The 23,389-nt window shown below is 35.9% G+C and overlaps 1 protein-coding gene across 1 annotated transcript in view; it reads left to right on the top strand.

Moving 5' to 3' along the window:
* ADAM9 (ADAM metallopeptidase domain 9) overlaps window positions 1-23,389 on the top strand; it is a 98,659-nt gene that overhangs the window by 18,069 nt on the left and 57,201 nt on the right. The window contains exons 4-9 of the mRNA XM_068970690.1: window positions 5,215-5,293; window positions 11,173-11,249; window positions 12,226-12,421; window positions 13,928-13,993; window positions 14,946-15,017; window positions 22,090-22,259. Coding sequence (XP_068826791.1) covers window positions 5,215-5,293; window positions 11,173-11,249; window positions 12,226-12,421; window positions 13,928-13,993; window positions 14,946-15,017; window positions 22,090-22,259 — 660 coding nt within the window. The remainder of the gene's footprint in view (window positions 1-5,214; window positions 5,294-11,172; window positions 11,250-12,225; window positions 12,422-13,927; window positions 13,994-14,945; window positions 15,018-22,089; window positions 22,260-23,389) is intronic.

Here is a 23,389-nt window from a genome sequence, read left to right as displayed (position 1 = left end):
CAGCCAACTAAACCACCTCTTCTCCCATCCTGCTGACTCTGCTATGCCAGCTCTGTCTGCTTCCTTTCTTCTTAATATATTTTGCTGAACATAATTTGGAACTTTGTTGGTATCTTTGGGAAACTTGAGAGCTTCCCAGATTGACTGCTCCCTCTTTGTTGCTTCTGCTCCTCCTTCCTCTTCCTGCTACCATCAATCTCCCCTGCCACCCCGTTCCCTAGATCCTTCAATATGTCCCACTTTGAACCCCCACCTCCTACATTCCTCTGTCTACCCTTGACAGACTTCAGACTTTCCCCTTCCACGGCAGCACCTCAGCTTCCCACAGTCATTTTCAGTTTTAGTTCCTTGCCCTCCATCAGGGGCTCTCACGAAACTCAAGTAGCTCTGAAAATAACTCTACTTGAGTCTGAAAAGAACAAATGGAAATAGGTTATATGACTCACGTGGGTTTTGGAAACATCCAGAAAGCAGTTAGATGTCTCCTCAGTCACCTGCCTAAAAGTTAGACCACGGCAAAGGACGATTACGTACCATGGTGAAAGAAAATCTTAAAAATCTCCTCCAGTAATACTGGTAGGCAGGTAACCTTAACTTGTTTTATTTGCCAGAGTCAATTCAGTTGAAAATACAAAATGGAGATAAACCAGTGAGATTATATTGCTGCTTTACTAACTCATGGCTAAAATTTTAAAATGAAAACCATGTTTTCTATTTGTGACTGTCTGTATGTTTATATATGTCTGTGTGTGTGTATACATGTGAGATAGTTTATTCCTGCTGGAAATTAATCACATTAATTTATAAAATCCCTTAATATCCAGTTCAAATAGGTTTAGAGGTGGAATGAGCAGTTACATAAATTATTTTCTTAAAACTCTTGGGAATACAGACACTAACCCAAGTTTTTTTTTAAGTTCGCATGATCTTGAATAATCTTTTTGCTGGTTTTTATAGTGTAGACACAATTGTTGATAAACTCTGACAACTTCAGAGTTGTTAGTATTAAATATGTAATGCAGATATGCAGGTTTTTTCTGCCTTTGTTTACTATTCAGATAAGCTTATGTTATCTCTATCAGATGTTTAAGATTATAAATTATAAATTAACCCAAAGAACAAGATATATAATACAAAAAGAATTGCTTGATGTCAAGCATGGCAGTTAAAAACAAAGGGGGAAGAACCATAAATATATTATTATTTTTTTGCTTTTGTGATTTTTTTTTTTTGGATACTTGCCTGATTTGTCAATAAGAAAAACAACTTAAGATGATGGATCGCTAGCTAGCTTTGTTTAATTACTGGCTCATGAAATTTTCATGACTCATTCAAGAATAATTGTTCAGAACAAATAAAATAAATAGATGTAAGTGGCATAGAAGTTAGTAAGTGAACTTTTCAATGTTAATTAAGTTTTATGTCTCTTTAAAAATAGTTAAAAAATTTTTTTTCATAACATGAAACCTAAAAGCTATACTAAGTTAAAGATGGATAATCATTGACTAGATAATTTCTAAATAAGATAAAATATTGAAATATTAATTGCTGAAGAGAAATTTAACTTTATTTACTTTGGCATCTTGTTTTTATGTGGTATAGAGAAGCTAAATATATTTGTGTCTGTTGATAAGCATGAGAAATTATACTATGAAAAAGATACATCTCAAGAAATTATGAAATAGTGTATTCATAAATTTTCTACAGAATAATAGCATGTAGCAGACAGTTTGCAATTGCCTGCTTTTTAGCTTTTACTGAAAATTAGGATTACTAATGACTAAAATCTAATCAATATACATAAATGAAGCTTTTAGGAATAATAAAGGTAAAGAAAACAAACTATATGCAAGGAAAATAAGGTGTATTTTTGATAAGAAAGAATATAAAAGATGTTTTGCTAAGGGAAAAAGAGAATAATTTTGTCCCAAAGTAGAATAAATGGTTGTTCCAGAATGAAAAAGAAGAAAAATGTGGAACAGAGACTGAGTGATATAAAAAATTTGTGGAAAAGGGACCTTGGAAAAAGAATCTTTCCTTGTGTGGTCAAAATTGGCTACTGTTGGATGGATTTATTTGTAAGGCTTTTTGGTTTGTTTGTTTAATTTGCCTAGTATTAATAGTGCATTGATGCAAAACCAGAATTTGGTTTTCTTTTTCTATTAAAACAAGGTTTCCTTAGATTATTGGTTTAGTTGTTTTTCTTTATGTTTAAGTACATAGCTTGAGAAGATAAGATGTGTTTTAAGATAATTTCCTATGTGACATGTGTTTATCAGGTCTTTGATCATGTGAGAAAACCAAACCTTCTCAGTATTAAGAGAACTAAGAGTTTTGTTTTTTTAAATAACTATGTAGCTTTCTGTGTTTGTCTTTGAAATTTTTTAATTGTGACTTTGGCTAAATGGGCAGTTAAGTGTTTGTTGTTTCACAGTGACACTTGTGATCCAGTTTAGTCAAATGTTGAAACCTTTTGGCATGTTTGACAGTTTCCCCAAATCAAGTTCTAGTTGGAGTCTTTGGCCTCAAACTAACTTTGAGATTTCTCAAATGGATCTTGGAAAATCTCAAAGGATTTGTCTCTCTCCTTACAAAAAGGGATACTGAACTAATAAGGGTTATTTGATATGTTAACGCATCTTATTTTTCATGGCAGTATAAGTTATTTGCATAAGTCAGTTAAAAATCTGCCCTTGTAGTAACAAGAAACAATTGGAAACCTTGGTTTTATTACCAAGGCTTTGATTGTAATGTCATATTTGGGAATGATGTGTTTTGAATCAGATATGACCAGATAGCTTTAAGGAACTAAGGTTGACTTTAAGAAGGCAATTGTCTATACACCTCCCCTTGGAAAAACTGGCTTGTTCTGGCTTACAGGATTTCTTGCCTTACAGGTGAGTAAGGAAGATCACTTGTGGCAGGGCCAGGAACCTCAAGATATTTAGGGGACCTCAATAAGAGAGTTTATCCAAATATATAGATTATAGGCATATCTGGTGGCAAGTTCTTGACTTGGCTTCCTAGCCTTAAGTGTCTTTGGTTCCTTCTGAAATGCTCTAGCAAAGCAAATTCAAATGAAATATAATACGGTCAGTCACTATTTTTACTGTACTTATGTGATAACTAGGCCAAATTTAATGAGACCAGACTTATGTGCAAACAAATTAGTCTTACTTTATCTTTCACAGAAATGGGGGTGACTGTAGAGAGAATGTGGGGTTTTCTTGTTTGTTTCAGTGGAAACCTGTAGTGAACGATTGCTGCTTTCATCTTGCGTATTTTGCCAGCTTTACCGAATCCTGAATTCTTCTAGTTTCCTTCAGTATCTGGCTATAACCGTCTAAGTTATCATTTCCAATTTTTATCCTTTCTGACTTGGAGTCATTGAGAACTAAAATCACCCTTTTCTTGAAACTCTAAGCTGTAGCTGGAAGATTGATGGAGTCTTCAAAAAAAGGCTGTTTCAACAGATCACATGTAGGCAATCTTTATGCCTCCTATGGTGTGGGCCACTCAGGAAGTTCATCAGAATACCTGATGCTGTCACTAGTGACATTCAAACCAGGAAAATTTGTCAAGTGACCAGTGCCGCTTTCACTGTACCATCTGAAGATGCCCTATGGCAAAACCAATACAGTATTATAAAGTAAAATAAAGTAAAATAAAAAAACAACAAATTAAAAAAATACACACCACATTTTAAAAAAAAGTGAAAGTGAAGTCGCTCAGTCGTGTCTGACTCTTTGCGACCTCATGGTCTGTAGCCCACCAGGCTCCTCTGTCCGTGGGATTCTCCAGGCAAGAGTACTGGAATGGGTTGCCATTTCCTTCTCTAGGAGATCTTCCCAACCCAGGGATTGAACCCAGGTCTCCCACATTGCAAGCAGACGCTTTACCTTCTGAGCCACCAGGGAAGCTCGAAAATGCTCTAAGCTCAAGTCTAAAAAAAATCTTGATGGCTGCCCACTGAGCTCTGAAACTCAGTTTCTAACTATTCGACTTTGTTTTTCTTTTGTTTTCATAGCTACTCCCCTCATTAACCGCCTGACTGCTAGCTCCACCCAGTAAATATCCCCTTCTACCAAGTTCCAACAGATGATTCAGCTGGTCTGTAATGAACAAAAGACAACTGAATGAGGAAATGGGCTTGTGTTATTCAGAGGAAAGAAGAATATAATTTCTTTCCTTAAACAAGAGAGGAGATTGACAAAGGTTTTTTGCTTGACCAAACTTCAGTCAAGTTCCAGAAGCTTCTCCAAGCCCTATCAGTGTGGTTTGTTGTAAAATCTAGTTTTAGAAAGAATTTCCCCTCTCCCTCCATATCTGATCACTCTGGATGTCTGATCAAGTTCTTTATCCTCCACCCCACTTCCCCACCCAGTGATGTCTGGTTACTCTGGCTGTCTTCAGCAAGAATCTGTTAGGTTGGTTTAGCCAGAATGCTCCTCATCCCTGATGTTTCCTCTTAGGAGTTTTCCATCCACTGACCCCCACTGTGCTCCTTGGCTAAAAATTCCCACTTACCCATGCTGTATTTGCAGTTGAGCCTGCTCTTTCTCCCCAACCCTCTGTAAAATCTCTTTGCAGTGGTCTCTATACTTAACATTGATAATAAAGTCGACGTTACTGTCTTCAACAAGTGTCATTGGATTTTTATTTTTATTTTTTTGTACTAAAGCTAACCCTGTCTTTGCACGTGTGGTTTACACTGCAGATCTCCCTTAACATGGGAGGAAGATTCAAGGATCAGCAATAATTGCTTCTTTAAATAATGGACAGAAATTTTGCCCCTGTACTTAGAGATTAAACTCAATGAGTGCTGCTTTATGCAGGACATTTAAAAGAGGGTAAAATAATTTATTTTCTTCTGGAAATATGATGTACCATATAACCAAATTTATGCTTTTCCTATGAGACAAATCAGAAAACTTTTAAGGACATTACAAATGTTTTTTGCAACCACTGTTTTATGACCATGAGAACAGATGAGCAACTCAAACATTTCTTTCTGATTGGAATGTACATGATTTCGGATGCAAGTCCATTCATAGGCTTTATGTTTTATGGCAGCTCCTTCTTTAAACAACAGTTTATCAGGTGAATGTTTTTATTCTTGCTCATCTCTTCTATGAATAATGTCTTATAAAAGTTGTGTTCTTAGCTATGAAGAGATAAAATAATCTTATATGGTGTGTTTTATTCTTCTTGCAGAGACCTTTTACCCAAAGATTTTGTAGTTTATACCTACAACAAGGAAGGGGCTCTGATCTCTGACTACCCTAATACACAGGTAATTTATTTTCCTCTTGACTATATACAGAATTTAAAACAGTTATAATTTTAAAGTGCATTCTCTTCACCTGCTCTGGACTGTTACCTGAGGGCATCCTTTGATATGATAATATATGGTGCTGTCCTGGGGTGGGAGTGGTGGGTACACTGACATAGATTAAACTGTACCTTATAGCTCTTCTGGTTCTTTACGGTCAAGTGTTTTTTTGAAAGACCAGGAAAATAACCTTCTACTTAATGATAACCCCTATTGATCATGAAGGGGAAAAGTTTGATTTATATTTTGATTTTTGATTTTGCTGAAACTTGATGAATAAAGCACATCTCAACTTCCTTATTAAACCATTTGACTTACCATTAGTACGTAAAGAACAAGAACTTGTTTGCTATTAGATATTCTACTTTTTTGTTGAGAATTGTTTTATAAAGAAGTGTGGTCTTCTCTGCATTAGAGAACAGAGTATTCCTGAAGATGGAACTGGAGGAATATGTGAAATAATTGACAGATGTTGACTTTGGCTTTATGTATTATTTATTTAGAGCATAAGCACTTCTAATTTTAGTTGGAAAGAATGTCTTAAAGTCCCTTTTGGCAGTTAGGTATTACCTGTTGTTATTATTATTATTATTTTTTGCTATAGTTTTCAGGAGAAATCTTTACCTCTGTTAAGCATGTATTGTTTGTCCCCTGAGTTTTGTTACATTTTGCTAGGTGGAGTTGTGTTAGTTTTGTATTTTTGCAGCACTCTTCAAATAAATAGAAAGCAAAAGCTTTATTTTAGATTATTTATAAGACTTTTTTTAAAAAAGGCAATGCTGACTTAGACCTATTCTTTTCTGGCCAATTTTCTGATTTTTTAATCTTAGTGTTCTGTTTGTTCGTTTTATTTTTTTGAAAAGTGTGTTGTTTTATTCTTTTATTGTTTGTCTGGTGTTGAACAGCAAAATAGTAGAGCAGTTTAAATGTATTGATAGCATTAACTGGACTGCAGATCATCCATTCATCGATCCATCCATCCAGTCATCCTTCTGAAGATTACTATAGCATAAGACCAAAGACCACATAATTTATGCCACTCAATGAAGGCAGTGATTTTTTAAAAAGGCATTCTTATTCTCTTGGAGAGGTTTCTTGGCCTGGATTTTGGTGACACACACGGCTTGGACTTGATTCCTGTCTCTATTATTTATTTGCTGGTCAAGTGTCTTTAGCCTGTTTGTGCCTTAGTGTCCTCACCCTAAAATGGTAATAATAATTGTAACTTCATGTGGTTATTAGAAGTTTAAATGAGTTAATACTGGTAAGATATTTACTAGTCAGTCCAACAACTATGAACTCAGTAAATATTTTTTGTTACTATTATTGAAAGTTTATATGCTAAAAATAGATTTTAGTTATATGGAAATTTATGCAACTTTTATAAAGTATTACGATTTAATTATGTTTTCTTGGGTGTTTGAAAAATATAAACTAAGACAAATGAAGCCTTTCACTTATTGGCTATTGAATATAGATAGTTTCAGATAGATAAAAATGGAATACTTTTGAATTCAGATAGATAAAATTGTGACTGTGGATCTGAGCTAGCAATTAAAACTTTGGTACTAGGATTTTTCTGTGTGTGACAACATTGTGAGATATCATGATGACATAGATGTTTAATGTTCAGAAAATGCAATTAAGTTGGACTCTGTGGGAGAGAGCAAGGGTGGGATGATATGGGAGAATGGCATTGAAACATGTAAAATATCGTATGTGAAACGAATCGCCAGTCCAGGTTTGATGCGTGATACAGGGTGCTCAGAGCTGGTGCACTGGGATGACCCAGAGGGATGGGATGGGGAGGGAGGTGGGAGGCGGATTCAGGATGGGGAACACGTGTACACCCGTGGTGGATTCAAGTCAATGTATGGCAAAACCAATACAACATTGTAGAGTAAAATAAATAAATAAATAAATTAAAAAATACAGTTAAGTCACATTGAAAAATGTAGATGCTTTCCCTTGTGATTCTTCTGTTTAAATTAATTTGTAAATCTATCATGTGGCTTTCATCATCAGCATCTTTTGCAAGGCCATATTTTTTACAAAGAAACACAGTTTTAATAACCACTTGATATAAGTTGCTATGTGAAGTCGAAACTCCAAATTAGCATTAGTCTTAGACCTTTGGGTACCTTGCAAATGCATTAGAAAGTGCTTTAACTTACTCCCTCTATTAATGAATGCTCCTTCTTTGCTCTGAAAAGACTGTCTCAAGCTCTCTGGCTTTATGCCATTTTACCTTTACTATAATCATCGGATGCAATTAGGTGTTTTGCAAACTTGCAAAATAGGATTTGTTGTTTTTTTAAAAACTAAAGATTTAATAAAACCAAGTTATTAAAGAAATACCATCAAGCTGGTAGATTAAGTGATCAAGTGCTAAATTTCAGTCATGTCAAATGATGAGCCCTTCTATAGTAATTGAAGTGAGAAGCTTCCCTAACAAATTGAACACACAAATTTAATTTTGTGAGTTACTGTGTTACTATTTCATAAGTGCTACCCTATCTGTAATAGAAGAGATATTTCTTTCCCTCTGGTGAGAAGACAAACTCAAAGCTAGACTTTAACTTCAAAGTGCTAGAAAGAAAAGCAGTGGTTGTAAATAACCCCACACTGGAAAATGCTGTAAAATGTTGAAATTTAGCCTGTGTTGTTTAGTGCATAATTTTTTAATTTTTTCAGAAATTCTCACATTAGTTGCAGGAATAATAGAAAACAGTCATGTGTACCCTTCACCTAGATTCTCTGAGTGTTAACATTTATCATACGTACTTTATCCTTTTCTCTCTATTTTTTTCCCCCGAAGAGTATGTTGTACACCTGGTGTCCCTTTACCCTTTAAATATTTCAGTGTAAATATCCTAAAAACAAGAACTTCAAAAGAAGTCACCATAGTATAGTTCTCAGAATTAGGAAGTTAACATTGAAGCAATACTGTCACTCAATTACAGACCTTATTGATGTTTGTTTTAGTCCATTACCCTAATGATGTACTGTATAGTGAAAGGAAATTCAAGTTCATGTGTTGCACCAAGCAGTCTTCCATCTCTTTTAGTCTGGAAATCCTTGGTCTTCCCTTGTATTTCATGACATGGGCACTTTTGAGAAGTACAGGCTGACGTCTTGTAGAATGTCCTGCAGTTTGAGTTTGTGTGATGTTTACTCACAATCAGATTCAGGTTATGCACCTTTGGCAGGGATCCACCTTGAAGGGTTCCCTGTATCGTATCATGAGCATGTCTTGTAATTAGTTTATCACTGACAGTGTTAACGTTGATTATTAAGGAGTTGTCTGCTTAGTTTCTTCTCTGTGAAGTTACTGTTTTTGCTCTTTTAGTTAATCTTTTGGCTAGATATTCTGAGGCTTTGTAACTATCCCATTACTTCTCAAATTTGTACTCACTGGCTTCAGTATTTAATATTTGCCTCAGTTGTTATGGTGGTTGTTAAAATGGTGATTTCCTAACTTCATCAGTGCCTCTATATGCACTGTTGTATTTGTTTCTCCTGTCAAGAAGAGTTTTTCCTGCTTATTTGTTTACATCAGCATTGATGCACGGGTTCTTACTTTATCATGAGTGAAACTGAAGTCTTTTCATTTATATAAGGGCATTTTTATACCTTTTGTAAATTGTCTGTTCAACTCTTTTTTTTTTTTTTACTTTTACTTTATTTTACTTTACAGTACTGTATTGGTTTTGCCATACATCAACATGAATCCGCCACTGGTATACATGAGTTCCCAATCCTGAACCCTCCTCCCACCTCCCTCCGCATACCATCTCTCTGGGTCATCCCAGTGCACCAGCCCCAAGCATCCTGTATCGTTTTGCACCATCTTCTGTTGGATTTAATCTTTCCCCTTTAAAGTTTCAAAGTTCTTTGTATTATACTATAGTATAGTTTTAGCTATGATAAAAGTTACAAATTATTCCCTCTAGTCTGTGAGTTGTCTTTTTACTTTTTCTTGGTGTTTCTTTTAATGTAGAAGTTTTAAAATCTTTTTTATTTTTTTAATGCAGTAAAAACAATCGGTCTTTCCTCCTGTTACAGCAAGATTTTGAGTGATAGAAAGTCTTTCTCTACCCCAGGTTAAAGAGGAATTCAGCTACGTTTTCTTTTAGTTCTTGCATAGGTTCGTCTTTTTTAGTGTTTCGATTCTTGATCCATTTGGATCTTTTTCTTCTTTTAATTTGTTTTCTTCCATATGAGTTCACATGTATCTCCCCGTCCTGAACCTCCGTCCCCACCCCATCCTGGAGCTTATTCTTATGTATAATGTGAAGTATGGATCTACTTTTATCCTTTCTCAAATGTCTAATCCGTGGGCTGAGCACCAGTTATTACAAGTGCATCTTTTCCTTGGTGATTTGAGATGAGCCACTTTTATCATATAAGGTTCCACATGTATTTTGATCTGTTTTGAGACTATGTTCTGCTCCACTGGTTGGTCTCTCAGTTAATGCACCACCAGGACCCTACTGTTTTGTTGTATTTTTTTAAAATATAAATTTATTTATTTTAATTGGAGGCTAATTACTTTACAGTATTGCATTGGTTTTGCTATACATCAACATGTATCTGCCACAGGTATACACGTGTTCCCCATCCTGAACCTCCCTCCCTCCTCCCTCCCCGTACCATCCCTCTGGGTCGTCCCAGTGCACCAGCCCCAAGCATCCAGTATCACGCATTGAACCTGGGCTGGAGACTCGTTTCATATATGATATTATACATGTTTCAGTGCCATTCTCCCAAATCATCCCACCCTTGCCCTCTCCCACAGAGTCCAAAAGACTGTTCTATACATCTGTGTCTCTTTTGCTGTCTCGCATATAGGGTTATCGTTACCATCTTTCTAAATTCCATATATATGCGTTAGTAGTTCCATATATACTGTATTGGTGTTTTTCTTTCTGGCTTACTTCACTCTGTATAATAGGAGGACCCTACTATTTTAATTATTAAGGGCTGGTGATATGTCATAATATCTGGCAAGTTTAGTCCTCCTCCTCCTTCTCCTCTTCCCCTTGGCTGTTTTTTTTTTTTTCCCCCAGTGCTTTACAATTGTTTTAAAGAGAAAAAAAAACTCCTTGTGTACTAAAAAAATCTGGTATTAATAAGTGATATGCTTATATTTCCACTGGTCAATTTCTTGCTCAAAATGAAGAATAAATGGTCTTTAACTTATCAAGATGGCTAAATGTATAACTAACAATAATAATATAATCAATATGCTTAGGCAGAAAAAGAAAGTCCAAGTCACTGTTTTTGCCGTGTACTGAATTGTTTTCCCCCTTGGTGTCATTAGTCTGTCACAAGATCCTCTTCTGTACTGGATTTCAGTTGGCTGCTGTGGTGTCTTCTTACCTGTGATTGAAAATGTTAAACATAACATTATGCTGCCTTGTTCTGCTTCTAGGTTTAAAGGTTATTGGGGTAGAGTTGTTTGTACTTAGTATCCTCTGGACTTCTGCCTTAAAAATTTGGCAGAAATTCAAATTCTTTGTACCCATAGGGTGATAGACAGTCTGAAGATAGTCCAAAGACTGCCATGTGATAATTATGGGATGCCAGTAATAGAATTGGAGAAGGAAATGGCAACTCACTCCAGTATCCTTGCCTGCAGAATCCCACGGACAGAGGAGCCTGGTGGGCTACAGTGCATGGCGTGTCAAGAGTCAGACATGATTTAGTGATTAAACCAATAATAGAATAAAAAGTTTAGTTGATTGGCCTCAAATAACTTTTAGTTCTGCACTCTCTATGATGATTTTCAGCAAGGTAATAGTATTTTGAAGATGACACTTTTTTTAAAAATCATTTAGAATCATTGTCATTATCGGGGATATGTGGAGGGCACTTACGATTCATCCATTGCACTCAGCGACTGTTTCGGACTCAGGTAAGGAACTTTCTTTATCAGCAGTTTTTCATTCCCTTAATTCTTTTCCCTTTACTTATCTCTGTCTCCAGCACAAGTCATTTTAGGGTACTTAAATTTAGATTTTACTTTGATGTTGCTGAAGGTCTTTCTGTGTTTCAGATGTCATTCTTGGCATGTTTATTTAGGACAGTATTACAGGTGATGAATTTTAGTACCTAAATAAAAAATTTCATTTTTTTGAGACCACTAAATAAATTTTGCTATTTTAAAATAAAGCATACTTTAAATTTGTTACCTTTTAGGTTTATATAACTTTTACTTCTGTTCTTTCATCTAAGTCTCATAATGACTGTGAGAAGGGGTTGATTGCTTCCATATTTAGGTGAGCAAGCTGAGGTTCAGAGAAATCATACCATGTGTCAAGTGAAGTGATAATAATATTAAATTTATGAAGGGCCTGGCAATATCACACTGGACTGGTTGATTGGTTACATGATTAATTGAACTAATAAATATTTCTTTAAATTCTCAAGCAAACTGTATGAGATGGCGATGAGTACTATCTCCATCTAAGCTATGACACTTGTAGAACAATTACTGTGTACCAGGCAGTGTCCTAAGTATTTTTTGTGCTCATTAAATAGTTTTCAGGACAACTCTAGGGAGAATGTCTACTACGGCTAGTAGGAAACATTTAGGATTCAAACTTTGGTCCTCTGGCCTCCAGACTTCACACTTTAAGGCACTATTCTGAATTGCCTTTATACAGTGATCTCACAGAGGGGTTAAGTAACTTTCAGGCCAGTTAATAGTTGTCTTGAGCTTTTAATTTAGGGCTGCCCAACTCTAAAACCTCTCTATTTTTCTCAACACCATGTTATCCCTTCTTACATATGTTAAGAACTAGGACTTGAATTCATGTTTCTTAATTCCTTTTCCTGTGTATTTTTTTTTTCCATCCTAAAAAACTGTGTATGTGTAATACAACACTTAGAGGCTTGCTGCATATAGAAAATGTGAGTTATGGGATTGAACCCCTGCAGAACAGCTCTCATTTTGAGCACATCTTTTATCGAATGGATGATGTCCACCAAGAGCCTCTGAAATGTGGGGTTTCCAACAAAGTTATGGAAGAAGAAACCACAAAGGATGAAGAAGAGGAGCATCCTAGCATCACTCAGCTGCTTCGAGTAAGGAGCTAATGTATTTCTTCATGGCTCTGACTCAGGTTTAAAAACAATCATCTATTTGTGCATTAAACCAATACCTATTATTACTGTGTTTTTGCCAGCTTTGTGCCAGACATTGTGATGGGTACCAGGGGATAAAAAGATGAGTAATATGTAGTTCCTGCCACAAAGTTGAATACAGTCAGACTTCTGTGTTTTGGAAACGAGGGCTTAAGTCTTAAACAGTAACTATATTTCTTTTTGTCATTGCCCTCTAATAATCCATTACCGTGACTTTGAGAGAGCAGTGGACTTTTTAATGTGAATACCCTTTACACAGACTGGAGCTCTAAAGTGAGAGAGAGAGAGAGACAGAGAGGGAAAGAGAGAGATTGAGTTTTAGGACTTAAATGATCTCAGATGTTTTCCTGGGGCACTCGTGGTATCCCTGTTTTGAGACTTCTTTAGGATTCCTTAGCTTCCTCTTAAGAGGGGTCTCTTAACCTGAGCTGTTTCTGGGACCAGAGGAACCTCAGTTGCAGACAAAGGCAGCTTTCTCTATAAATAGAGATGATGTCACTGTGCCTCTACAAGAGGCTTGTGCCTCTTCTAGAGTATTTTAATTAACTCATACGAATTTATGGCATTGTTTTCATCATCTGTTCTGCCAGTCATTTGATTCTTGGATGGTTCTTTTTAAGTTTAGTCATTGGAAAACACTTAAATTTTAGCTCATTCTGTACTTTACATGGGGGCTTCCCAGGTGGCGCAGTGGTACAGAATTTTCCTGCCAATGCAGGAGATGCAGGAGAACGTGGGTTTAATCCCTGTGTCAGGAACATCCTATGGAGGAGGGCATGTCAGCCCACTCCACTATTATTGCCTGGGGAATCACATGGGCAGAGGAGCCTGACGGGCTACAGTCCATGGGGTTGCAAAGAGTTGGACACAATTGAGTGGCTGAGCATATATGGACAGTTTATGTAAGTTTTTGAAAATCACAAAACTAGTCATTTTTTAAAAGTAGCAACCTTGTATGTCAGTGCAAATTGTAACTCAATAAGACTGGAAGGAAAAAAATAAAGGACAAGAAAATAAAGTGCAGACCTTGTCCTTCCTTTTCCTTGGGTTATTAGCAGATATTCTTTTTTCCACTCTTGACAGAGTAGTAGGGCATCCAATTAAAATATGTGTATGTGTGTATAGTTTTGATATTAGAGAATCAATAATTCACCTTTGGAAACTTGAATAACTCATGTTATCTTTAACTAGAATTTTTTTCAGAGTGCTACAGATGGCATATATCATTTTTAAAAACACATGTCTTTTGGCCTTATTGATGTAGGGTGTGTTAAAAATCATTTTATGAAATTCTTAGCAGACATGAAACACGTGACTAGAAGTTAGGATAAGATCATTGTGTGTTAAAAATAGGAGTCTTATATGTAGTCGTCTTATATGTAATCTGAAGAATGTAGTCTTTTAACTTTTTGCTTTCCTTTATGGTGTTTGTGTTTTTTTTGACAGAGAAAAAGAGACATCTTGCCACAGACCCGCTATGTAGAGTTGTTCATTGTTGTAGAGAAGGAAAAGGTAGGATTGGTGACAGTTTTTCTCCTTTTTCATGAAAAGAAGATGAGAAGTGAGGATCCCATGAAGGAAATATGAAATATATTTGTATTGATTTTTGTTAAATGACTTTTCCCTGTAATATTTATACATGATATTCGTAATATGTCCAGAACTGAATGTAGCATTAACGTTACCTCTATCTTTATTTTTACTGGTGATGTTTTTCCACTGTTTGTTTTGGGTAATTTGCAAATGTTAAACTTCTCCCTTCTTAGGAGGGAGCAGAGTTAAGATGATAAGTTTAGAAGGGAGCAGAGGAGAATGGGTCAGCTTAGCATTTACTATTTATTTCATTATACAGAATAACACAGGACATTTTCCTTATTTATACTTAAGATTGTGCTTTACTCAACTAAGAAAAGTTATGTATTTATTTCAGCATTTGCAAGATTATTAATTTTAGATATAACTGCTATATATTTTAACCTATAGATTATTTGAAATGTTTTATCTGACTTCTGCCAGCTTTGCTGTTGCTGTGAACCAAATTGTTTGCAGAAACTTAACACAACTGACAAGTCCTTTTGTAATCTGCAGAGTCAGTTTTGAGAATCTTTATGGTTTTTTAAAAAAACCCTTATTGTATGTAGACTGGAAAATAATAAGCCATACTTTTAGGAGATAGAAATGTATTCTTATTTGTTTGTTATAGGTTCATTATCCTCAAGTGTAGAAAGAAGCATAAGGGAATGTGAATAAGCATGAACTCTGTCCCAGATAATGTATTAAAGGTTCCAGTAGAATATGATGGACAAGTGATAAAAAAAGGAGACTTGAAATATTTTTTCTCATTACTTTCTCCACATAGGTAGAAAATGGTTTAAATAAAATATTTGGATTCTTATCTTGAGATTGTAGAATTTTTTTTCTTATATTGCTTTGGTGATCATGAGTTTTCTTCTTTGCTTTTCAGTATGATAACATGGGAAAAAACCAGACTGCAGTGCGAGAAGAGATGATAAGTTTAGCCAACTACTTGGATAGTGTAAGTTTATTTTCTATCAGCTGGGATTATTCTGTCCTTTCCTCTCACAGCCTCTGAATAGAATTTTAAAATTGTCTGATTTGGAGCTGTGATTATTCTAGAGGATAGAATAATCAGTCTTTCTGGGGTTTGCTCTTGAATTTGTTTTGTAACTTTTCTATGTTTATAAGGAAAGTATAATTTTAGAGAGAGTGAGACAAATGAGATTTCAAATTAGCATCTACTTTATCTTTAGTGTTGAGGAGAAATTCATCAGTTGATCTAAGAAAGAAATGAGAAGTTTATTCAAGCCAAATTTGAGGATTATAACCCAGGAAGAGCATCTCAGAAAGCTCTGAGAACTGTTTTTCCCATTAGAAGTCAAGGCACAGTTATGTAAGTTTTTTTGAGACAGAGAAATGTGCATTCAATGAGGTATTATTGACAGTTTACACAATCTAGACCTAAGCATCATCATGGCCCTAGCAAGGTTAAGAAGGAATGTTATCTTTAAGGAGTTGCCTTTTTGATGTTAGGAGAATGTTGCTCTTTATGGTTGAGCAGGTATTTCTGCCGATGGGGAGGTTTGGTTGATGCCTTATGCGGATACAGAAATGCACAGTGGGGTAAGAGAGGAGGCCAAAGGGCAGAGAAAAATTTTTCTGTGTAAATTTTTCTTGTCTTGCCATAAAATATGACTTTTATTTTACAGTAGATAGACTGAGGTTCTCTGGCACTTATGCAGAGATCTTTGAATTTTTGCTGAGAAACATTTTATTTTATTTTTTTAAATTTTATTTTTACTTTATTTTACTTTACAATACTGTATTGGTTTTGCCATACATTGACATGAATCTGCCACGGGTGTATATGAGCTCCGAATCCTGAATCCCCCTCCCACCTCCCACCCCATATCATCTCTCTGGATCATCCCCGTGCACCAGCCCCAAGCATCCTGTATCATGTATCGAACATAGACTGGTGCTTCGTTTCTTACATGATAGTATATATGTTTCAATGCCATTCTCCCAAATCATCCCACCCTTTCCCTCTCCCTCATAGTCCAAAAGTCCATTCTATATATCTGTGTCTCTTTTGCTGTCTCGCATACAGGGTCATCATTACCATCTTTCTAAATTCCATATATATGTGTCAGTATACTGTATTGGTATTTTTCTTTCTGGCTTACTTCACTCTGTATAATCGGCTCCAGTTTCATCCATCTCATCAGAACTGATTCAAATGTATTCTTTTTAATGGCTGAGTAATACTCCATTGTATATATGTACCACAGCTTTCTTATCCATTCATCTGCTGATGGACATCTTGGTTGTTTCCATGTCCTGGCTATCATAAACAATGCTGCAGTGAACATTGGGGTACTTGTGTCTCTTTGAGGCAAGAATATACAATGGAGTAAAGACAATCTCTTTAACAAGTGGTGCTGGGAAAGCTGGTCAACCACTTGTAAAAGAATGAAACTAGATCACTTTCTAACACCGCACACAAAAATAAACTCAAAATGGATTAAAGATCTAAACGTAAGACCAGAAACTATAAAACTCCTAGAGGAGAACATAGGCAAAACACTCTCTGACATAAATCACAGCAGGATCCTCTATGATCCACCTCCCAGAATACTGGAAATAAAAGCAAAAATAAACAAATGGGATCTAATTAAAATTAAAAGCTTCTGCACAACAAAGGAAACTATAAGTAAGGTGAAAAGACAGCCTTCTGAATGGGAGAAAACAATAGCAAATGAGGCAACTGACAAACAACTAATCTCAATAAAACTTATTTTAAATAAGGCTGTCTCCTGCTCTGAAACCATATATGACTCTGTGTGTGAGAGAGAGATAGACAGAGGGAAGGATTTGGTTTGAGATTTTAGAGTTTATTCATCTAGTGGGAGATATTGAAGAATTAGATACATATTCCTTTTTAAAGTTTTTATTAGGAATATATCTACCTAAAGAAACTAAAGACCTATATATTAAAAACTATAAAACACTGATGAAAGAAATCAAGAGGGCACTAATAGATGGAGAAACATACCATGTTCATGGATCAGAAGAATCAATATAGTGAAAATGAGTATACTACCCAAAGCAATTTACAAATTCAATGCAATCCCTATCAAGCTACCAGCCATATTTTTCACAGAACTAGAACAAATAATTTCAAGATTTGTATGGAAATACAAAAAACCTCAAATAGCCAAAGCAATCTTGAGAAAGAAGAATGGAACTGGAGGAATCAACCTGTCTGACTTCAGGCTCTACTACAAAGCCACAGTCATCAAGACAGTATGGTACTGGCACAAAGACAGAAATATAGATCAATGGAACAAAACAGAAAGCCCAGAGATAAATCCACACACATATGGTCACCTTATCTTTGATAAAGGAGGCAAGAATATACAATGGAGTAAAGACAATCTCTTTAACAAGTGGTGCTGGGAAACTGGTCAACCACTTGTAAAAGAATGAAACTAGATCACTTTCTAACACCTCACACAAAAATAAACTCAAAATGGATTAAAGATCTAAATGTAAGACCAGAAACTATAAAACTCCTAGAGGAGAACATAGGCAAAACACTCTCAGACATAAATCACAGCAGGATCCTCTATGATCCACCTCCCAGAATTCTAGAAATAAAAGCAAAAATAAACAAATGGGATCTAATTAAAATTAAAAGCTTCTGCACAACAAAGGAAACTATAAGCAAGGTGAAAAGACAGCCTTCTGAATGGGAGAAAATAATAGCAAATGAAGCAACTGACAAACAACTAATCTCAAAAATATACAAGCAACTTATGCAGCTCAATTCCAGAAAAATAAACGACCCAATAAAAAAATGAACCAAAGAACTAAACAGACATTTCTCCAAAGAAGACATACGGATGGCTAACAAACACATGAAAAGATGCTCAACATCACTCATTATTAGAGAAATGCAAATCAAAACCACAATGAGGTACCACTTCACACCAGTCAGAATGTGATCCAAAAATCTGCAAGCAATAAATGCTGGAGAGGGTGTGGAGAAAAGGGAACCCTCCTACACTGTTGGTGGGAATGCAAACTAGTACAGCCACTATGGAGAACAGTGTGGAGATTCCTTAAAAAATTGCAAATAGAACTGCCTTATGACCCAGCAATCCCACTGCTGGGCATACACACCGAGGAAACCAGAATTGAAAGAGACACATGTACCCCAATGTTCATCGCAGCACTGTTTATGATAGTCAGGACATGGAAACAACCTAGATGTCCATCAGCAGATGAATGGATAAGAAAGCTGTGGTACATATACACAATGGAGTATTACTCAGCCATTAAAAAGAATACATTTGAATCAGTTCTGATGAGATGGATGAAACTGGAGCCGATTATACAGAGTGAAGTAAGCCAGAAAGAAAAATACCAATACAGTATGCTAACACATATATATGGAATTTAGAAAGATGGCAATGATGACCCTGTATGCAAGACAGCAAAAAAGACACAGATGTGTATAGCGGACTTTTGGACTGTGAGGGAGAGGGAGAGGGTGGGATGATTTGGGAGAATGGCATTGAAACATGTATACTATCATGTAAGAATCGAATCGCCAGTCTATGTCCGATGCAGGATACAGGATGCTTGGGGCTGGTGCACGGGGATGACCCAGAGAGATGTTATGGGGAGGGAGGTGAGAGGGGGGTTCATGTTTGGGAACGCATGTACACCCATGGTGGATTCATGTCAATGTATGACAAAACCAATACAGTATTGTAAACTAAAATAAAGTAAAAAAAAAAAAAAGTTTTTATTGGAATACAGTTGATTTATAATGTTGTGTTAATTTCAGGTATACAGCAAAGTAAATCAATTATATATATATCCACTCTTTCTTTTTCAGATTGTTTTCCCATATAGGCCTTTACAGAGTATAAAGTAGAGTTTCCTATACTATACAATAGGTCCTCGTTAGTTTTATATGCAGTGTATATGTCAGTCCCAATTTCCTAATTTATCCCTCCCCTCCTTATCCCTTGGTAACCATAAGTTGATTTCCCCCACCTTACTCAACTTCTGTTTTGTAAATAAGTTGATTTGTACCCTCTTTTTTTTAGAGTCCACATATAAGAGTGTGTATCATACTGAGTGAAGTCAGACACAGAAAGACAAATGTCATACAGTATCACTTGTATGTGGAAAAATTTAATCTCTAATATGAATATGAATACCAAACATAATGATGATGATAGTGATTTTGAATGTTTATTATGTACTAATTTCTGCTTTATTGACTATGCCAAAGCCTTTGACTGTGTGGATCACAATAAACTGTGGAAAATTCTGAAAGAGATGGGAATACCAGACCACCTGACCTGCCTCTTGAGAAATCTGAATGCAGGTCAGGAAGCAACAGTTAGAACTGGACATGGAACAACAGACTGGTTCCAAATAGGAAAAGGAGTACGTCAAGGCTGTATATTGTCACCCTGCTTATTTAACTTCTATGCAGACTACATCATGAGAAATGCTGGACTGGAAGAAACACAAGCTGGAATCAGGATTGCCAGGAGAAATATCAATAACCTCAGATATGTAGATGACACCACCCTTATGGCAGAAAGTGAAGAGGAGCTAAAAAGCCTCTTGATGAAAGTGAAAGAGGAGAGCAAAAAAGTTGGCCTAAAGGTCAACATTCAGAAAATGAAGATCATGGCATCCAGTCCCATCACTTCATGGGAAATAAATGGGGAAACAATGGAAACAGTGTCAGACTTTATTATTTTGGGCTCCAAAATCACTGCAGATGGTGACTGCAGCCAATTAAAAGATGCTTACTCCTTGGAAGAAAAGTTATGACCAACCTAGATAGCATATTCAAAAGCAGAGACATTACTCTGCCGACTAAGGTCCGTCTAGTCAAGGCTGTGGTTTTTCCAGTGGTCATGTATGGATGTGAGAGATGGACTGTGAAGAAGGCTGAGTGCCAAAGAATTGATGCTTTTGAACTGTGGTGTTGGAGAAGACTCTTGAGAGTCCCTTGGCCTGCAAGGAGATCCAACCAGTCCATTCTGAAGGAGATCAGTCCTGGGTGTTCTTTGGAAGGAATGATGCTAAAGCTGAAGCTCCAGTACTTTGGCTACCTCATGAGAAGAGTTGACTCATTGGAAAAAACTCTGATGCTGGGAGGGATTGGGGGCAGGAGGAGAAGGGGACGACAGAGGATTAGATGGCTGGATGGCATCACGGACTCAATGGACGTGAGTCTGAGTGAACTCTGGGAGATGGTGAACAGGGAGGGCTGGCGTGCTGCGATTCATGGGGTCGCAAAGAGTTGGACGCAACTGAACGACTGAACTGAACTGAACTGATAATGTACTAAAAACTGAGTCAAGTGACTTATATTTATAACTCATTTATTGCTCACAGTATCTCTGTGAAGTAGAGATGAGTTCTATAAGCCTTTATCTGAAACCTTTGGGGTACATGTCATTAGAATTTTAGACAAGAGTTTAGAAAGGTAATATTGTTCACTATACAGTATATGTATAACATGTAGTTCACTATGTTGGATCTTATTTATACCTCCAAAAGGATCCTGGGGTAGCACCTTGTAATCTAACTCACTGATATTTCTATAGTGAAATATATGCATATTTATATTAAGTGAACTAAAGTGAAGTGAAGTCACTCAGTCGTGTCTGACTCTTGGTGACCCCATGGACTGTAGCTTACCAGGCTCCTCTGTCCATGGGATTCTCCAGGCAATAGTACTGGAGTGGATTGCCATTTCCTTCAGGGGATCTTCCCGACCCAGGGGTTGAATCCGGGTCTCCTGCATTGTAGACAGGCGCTTTATATATGAATATTTATATTAAGTGAACTAAAGGTGAACAGTAAATAGGCTTTCATTAGTTTAGGGAAAGGTTTGAAACCAAAATACCAATAACTTTAAAGATCCAGAGTTTGTCAGATTTTGGAATGGAAGATAAAAAGGATTTCAAACCTTTGTTACTTTTGTTTTATCAATGAAGAAACTCAGACCCTTGGAAAGTTAGAGTTCCATTATATTGAAGGAAACATTTTTGATAAAGAGGAATCCTGTTTTTAAGTGGTTATGTTACTTAATTATAAGTTCAAAGATATTCTCATATTCTTTATTTTATTATATTACTTTTATTGAAGTGTAGTTGATAATACAGTTTTATATATATTACAGGGGTACAATATAGTGATTCACAATTTTTAAAGGTTAAACTCCATTTATAGTTATTATATTGAGTTGGCCAAAAGGTTCAGTTGGGTTTTTTCATACCTGTTTATGAAATGCCTGACAGAACTTTTTGGCCAACCCAATAAAATATTGGCTATTATTCCCTGTGTTGTACAGTATATGCTTGTATTTCCTTGTAACTAATAGTTTGTATTTCTTAACCCTGTACACCCTCCCTTCCTTCTCCCCACTGGTAAGCACTAGTTTGTTCTCTATATCTATGAATTATTTCTCTTTTGTTACACTCACTAGTTTGTTGTATTTTTTTAAGATTCCACCAAGAAGTGATGATGTTATTTAGTTGCTAAGTTGTATTTGCCTCTTTGTGACCCCATGAACTGGCTTCCCTGTCCATGGGATTTCCCAGGCAAGAGTACTGGAGTGGGTTGCCGTATCCTTCTTCAGGGGATCTCCCTGGCCCACATCTCCTACAGTGGTAGGGAGATTCTTTATCACTGAGCCACCAGGGAAGCCCTCCTATAAGTGATACCATACTGTATTTGTCTTTCTCTGTCTGACTTACTGCACTAAGCATAATACCCTCCAAGTCCATCTATGCTGTTGTAAATGGCAAATGTTCATTTTTTATGGTTGAGTAATAGTCCATTTGTGTGTGTGTGTGTGTGTGAACCCAGTCACCTGTTGACAGACACTTAAGTTGCTTCCAAATCCTGGCTATTGTAAATACTGTTGCTGTGAACATTGGGTTAAACATATCTTTTCAAATTAGTGTTTTTTTTTTTTCTCAGATATATACCTAGGAATTGTTCTCATATTCTTTAATAAATTTTGTATATTTTTGTTTTCTTCCCAGATGTACATTATGTTAAATATTCGAATTGTGCTAGTTGGGCTTGAGATTTGGACAAATGAAAATCTGATCAGTATGGCTGGAGGTGCTGGTGATGTGTTGTCGAACTTTGTACAGTGGCGGGAAAAGTTTCTTATAACACGTCGGAGGCATGACAGTGCACAGCTAATTCTGTAAGTGATGTTTTTAAAGGTACTCTTTATGATATGGTGAGAATAATAATTTTTGCTTTTTTCTTTTTTTGCAGTCGTATCCTCTTAACGTTTTTGAGCATTCATTTAAATGAGGAAAAAGTTTGATTTGTAGAATGAGTGCAGTGTGCTAATAAGACCTGTTTTTGTTGGATCTCTTGTGACCTTTATCCCATATCCTCTTCCTCTTTCCTGGGTATACTTCCTTATTTTAGTATGGCATGTTTTCTAGTTTCTTCTTGTGAAAGGATATATTGAAAGAAAAAAGTTCTGACCTCTTTCATGTCAGAAAATGTGCTTTACAATCTCAAAACAGAATTTAAAAATTATCTCTGGTACACCAGAAACAAAATATAAATCAACTATACTTTAATTAAAGAAAATTATCTCAATTTGACCTCTGATTATCCTAGTGCTGAAGTAATTCATTGTTTCAGGGGTGTGCTTTTTCATTTGTTTTGTACATTTTAGGTTATTTTGTCAGGTCTAACATTTTTGGCATGAAATCTTTTTCCTTCAGAATTTTGAAGGCATGGCCATTGGTCTTTTGACTTCCAAATTACTGTTGAGAAGCCTTAATTCATTTTTTTAAAAAAAATTCACTTTAGAATGGGTGAATTTTTTTGTACATAAATTCTATCTCAGTACAGCTTCACTGAGAAACTTCAATGCATTCTGTTTCCTGTTTTTTAGTATATGCCTTTTTTTTTTTCCCTTCCTTCTTTGAGAACTTGTAGGATCTTCTCTAGAGGTTCCCAGACCTCTAAATTGTCTTGATGATATGCTTTGGTGTAGGTCTTCTATCATTCATTGTGCTGTGTTCTTAGTGGGTAATTTCAGTCTTGAAATTGTAGTTCTAGGAATTTTTCTCAAATTATTTTGTATGTGATTTCATCCTCTTTATTTTTATTCTTCATTCCTTCAGGGATTCCTTTTACTCAGCTGTTGAGTTTCTTGTGGTTGTCCTCTAATTTTTTTAATCTTTTGTTTCCTTTCTTCTCATTGTCTTTTTGTTCTATTTTCTGGGATATTTCCTTAAATTTACCTTCTAAAGTTTTTATTGTGTTTCTCATTTCAGCTATCTTATTTTTAATGTTTAATAGCTATTTTTG

This window comes from Capricornis sumatraensis, chromosome 4, assembly GCF_032405125.1.
Source record: "Capricornis sumatraensis isolate serow.1 chromosome 4, serow.2, whole genome shotgun sequence".
Lineage (NCBI taxonomy): Eukaryota > Metazoa > Chordata > Mammalia > Artiodactyla > Bovidae > Capricornis > Capricornis sumatraensis.
Note: the sequence above shows the minus strand (reverse complement) of the source record. Positions and strands in the feature narration are given on the sequence as shown.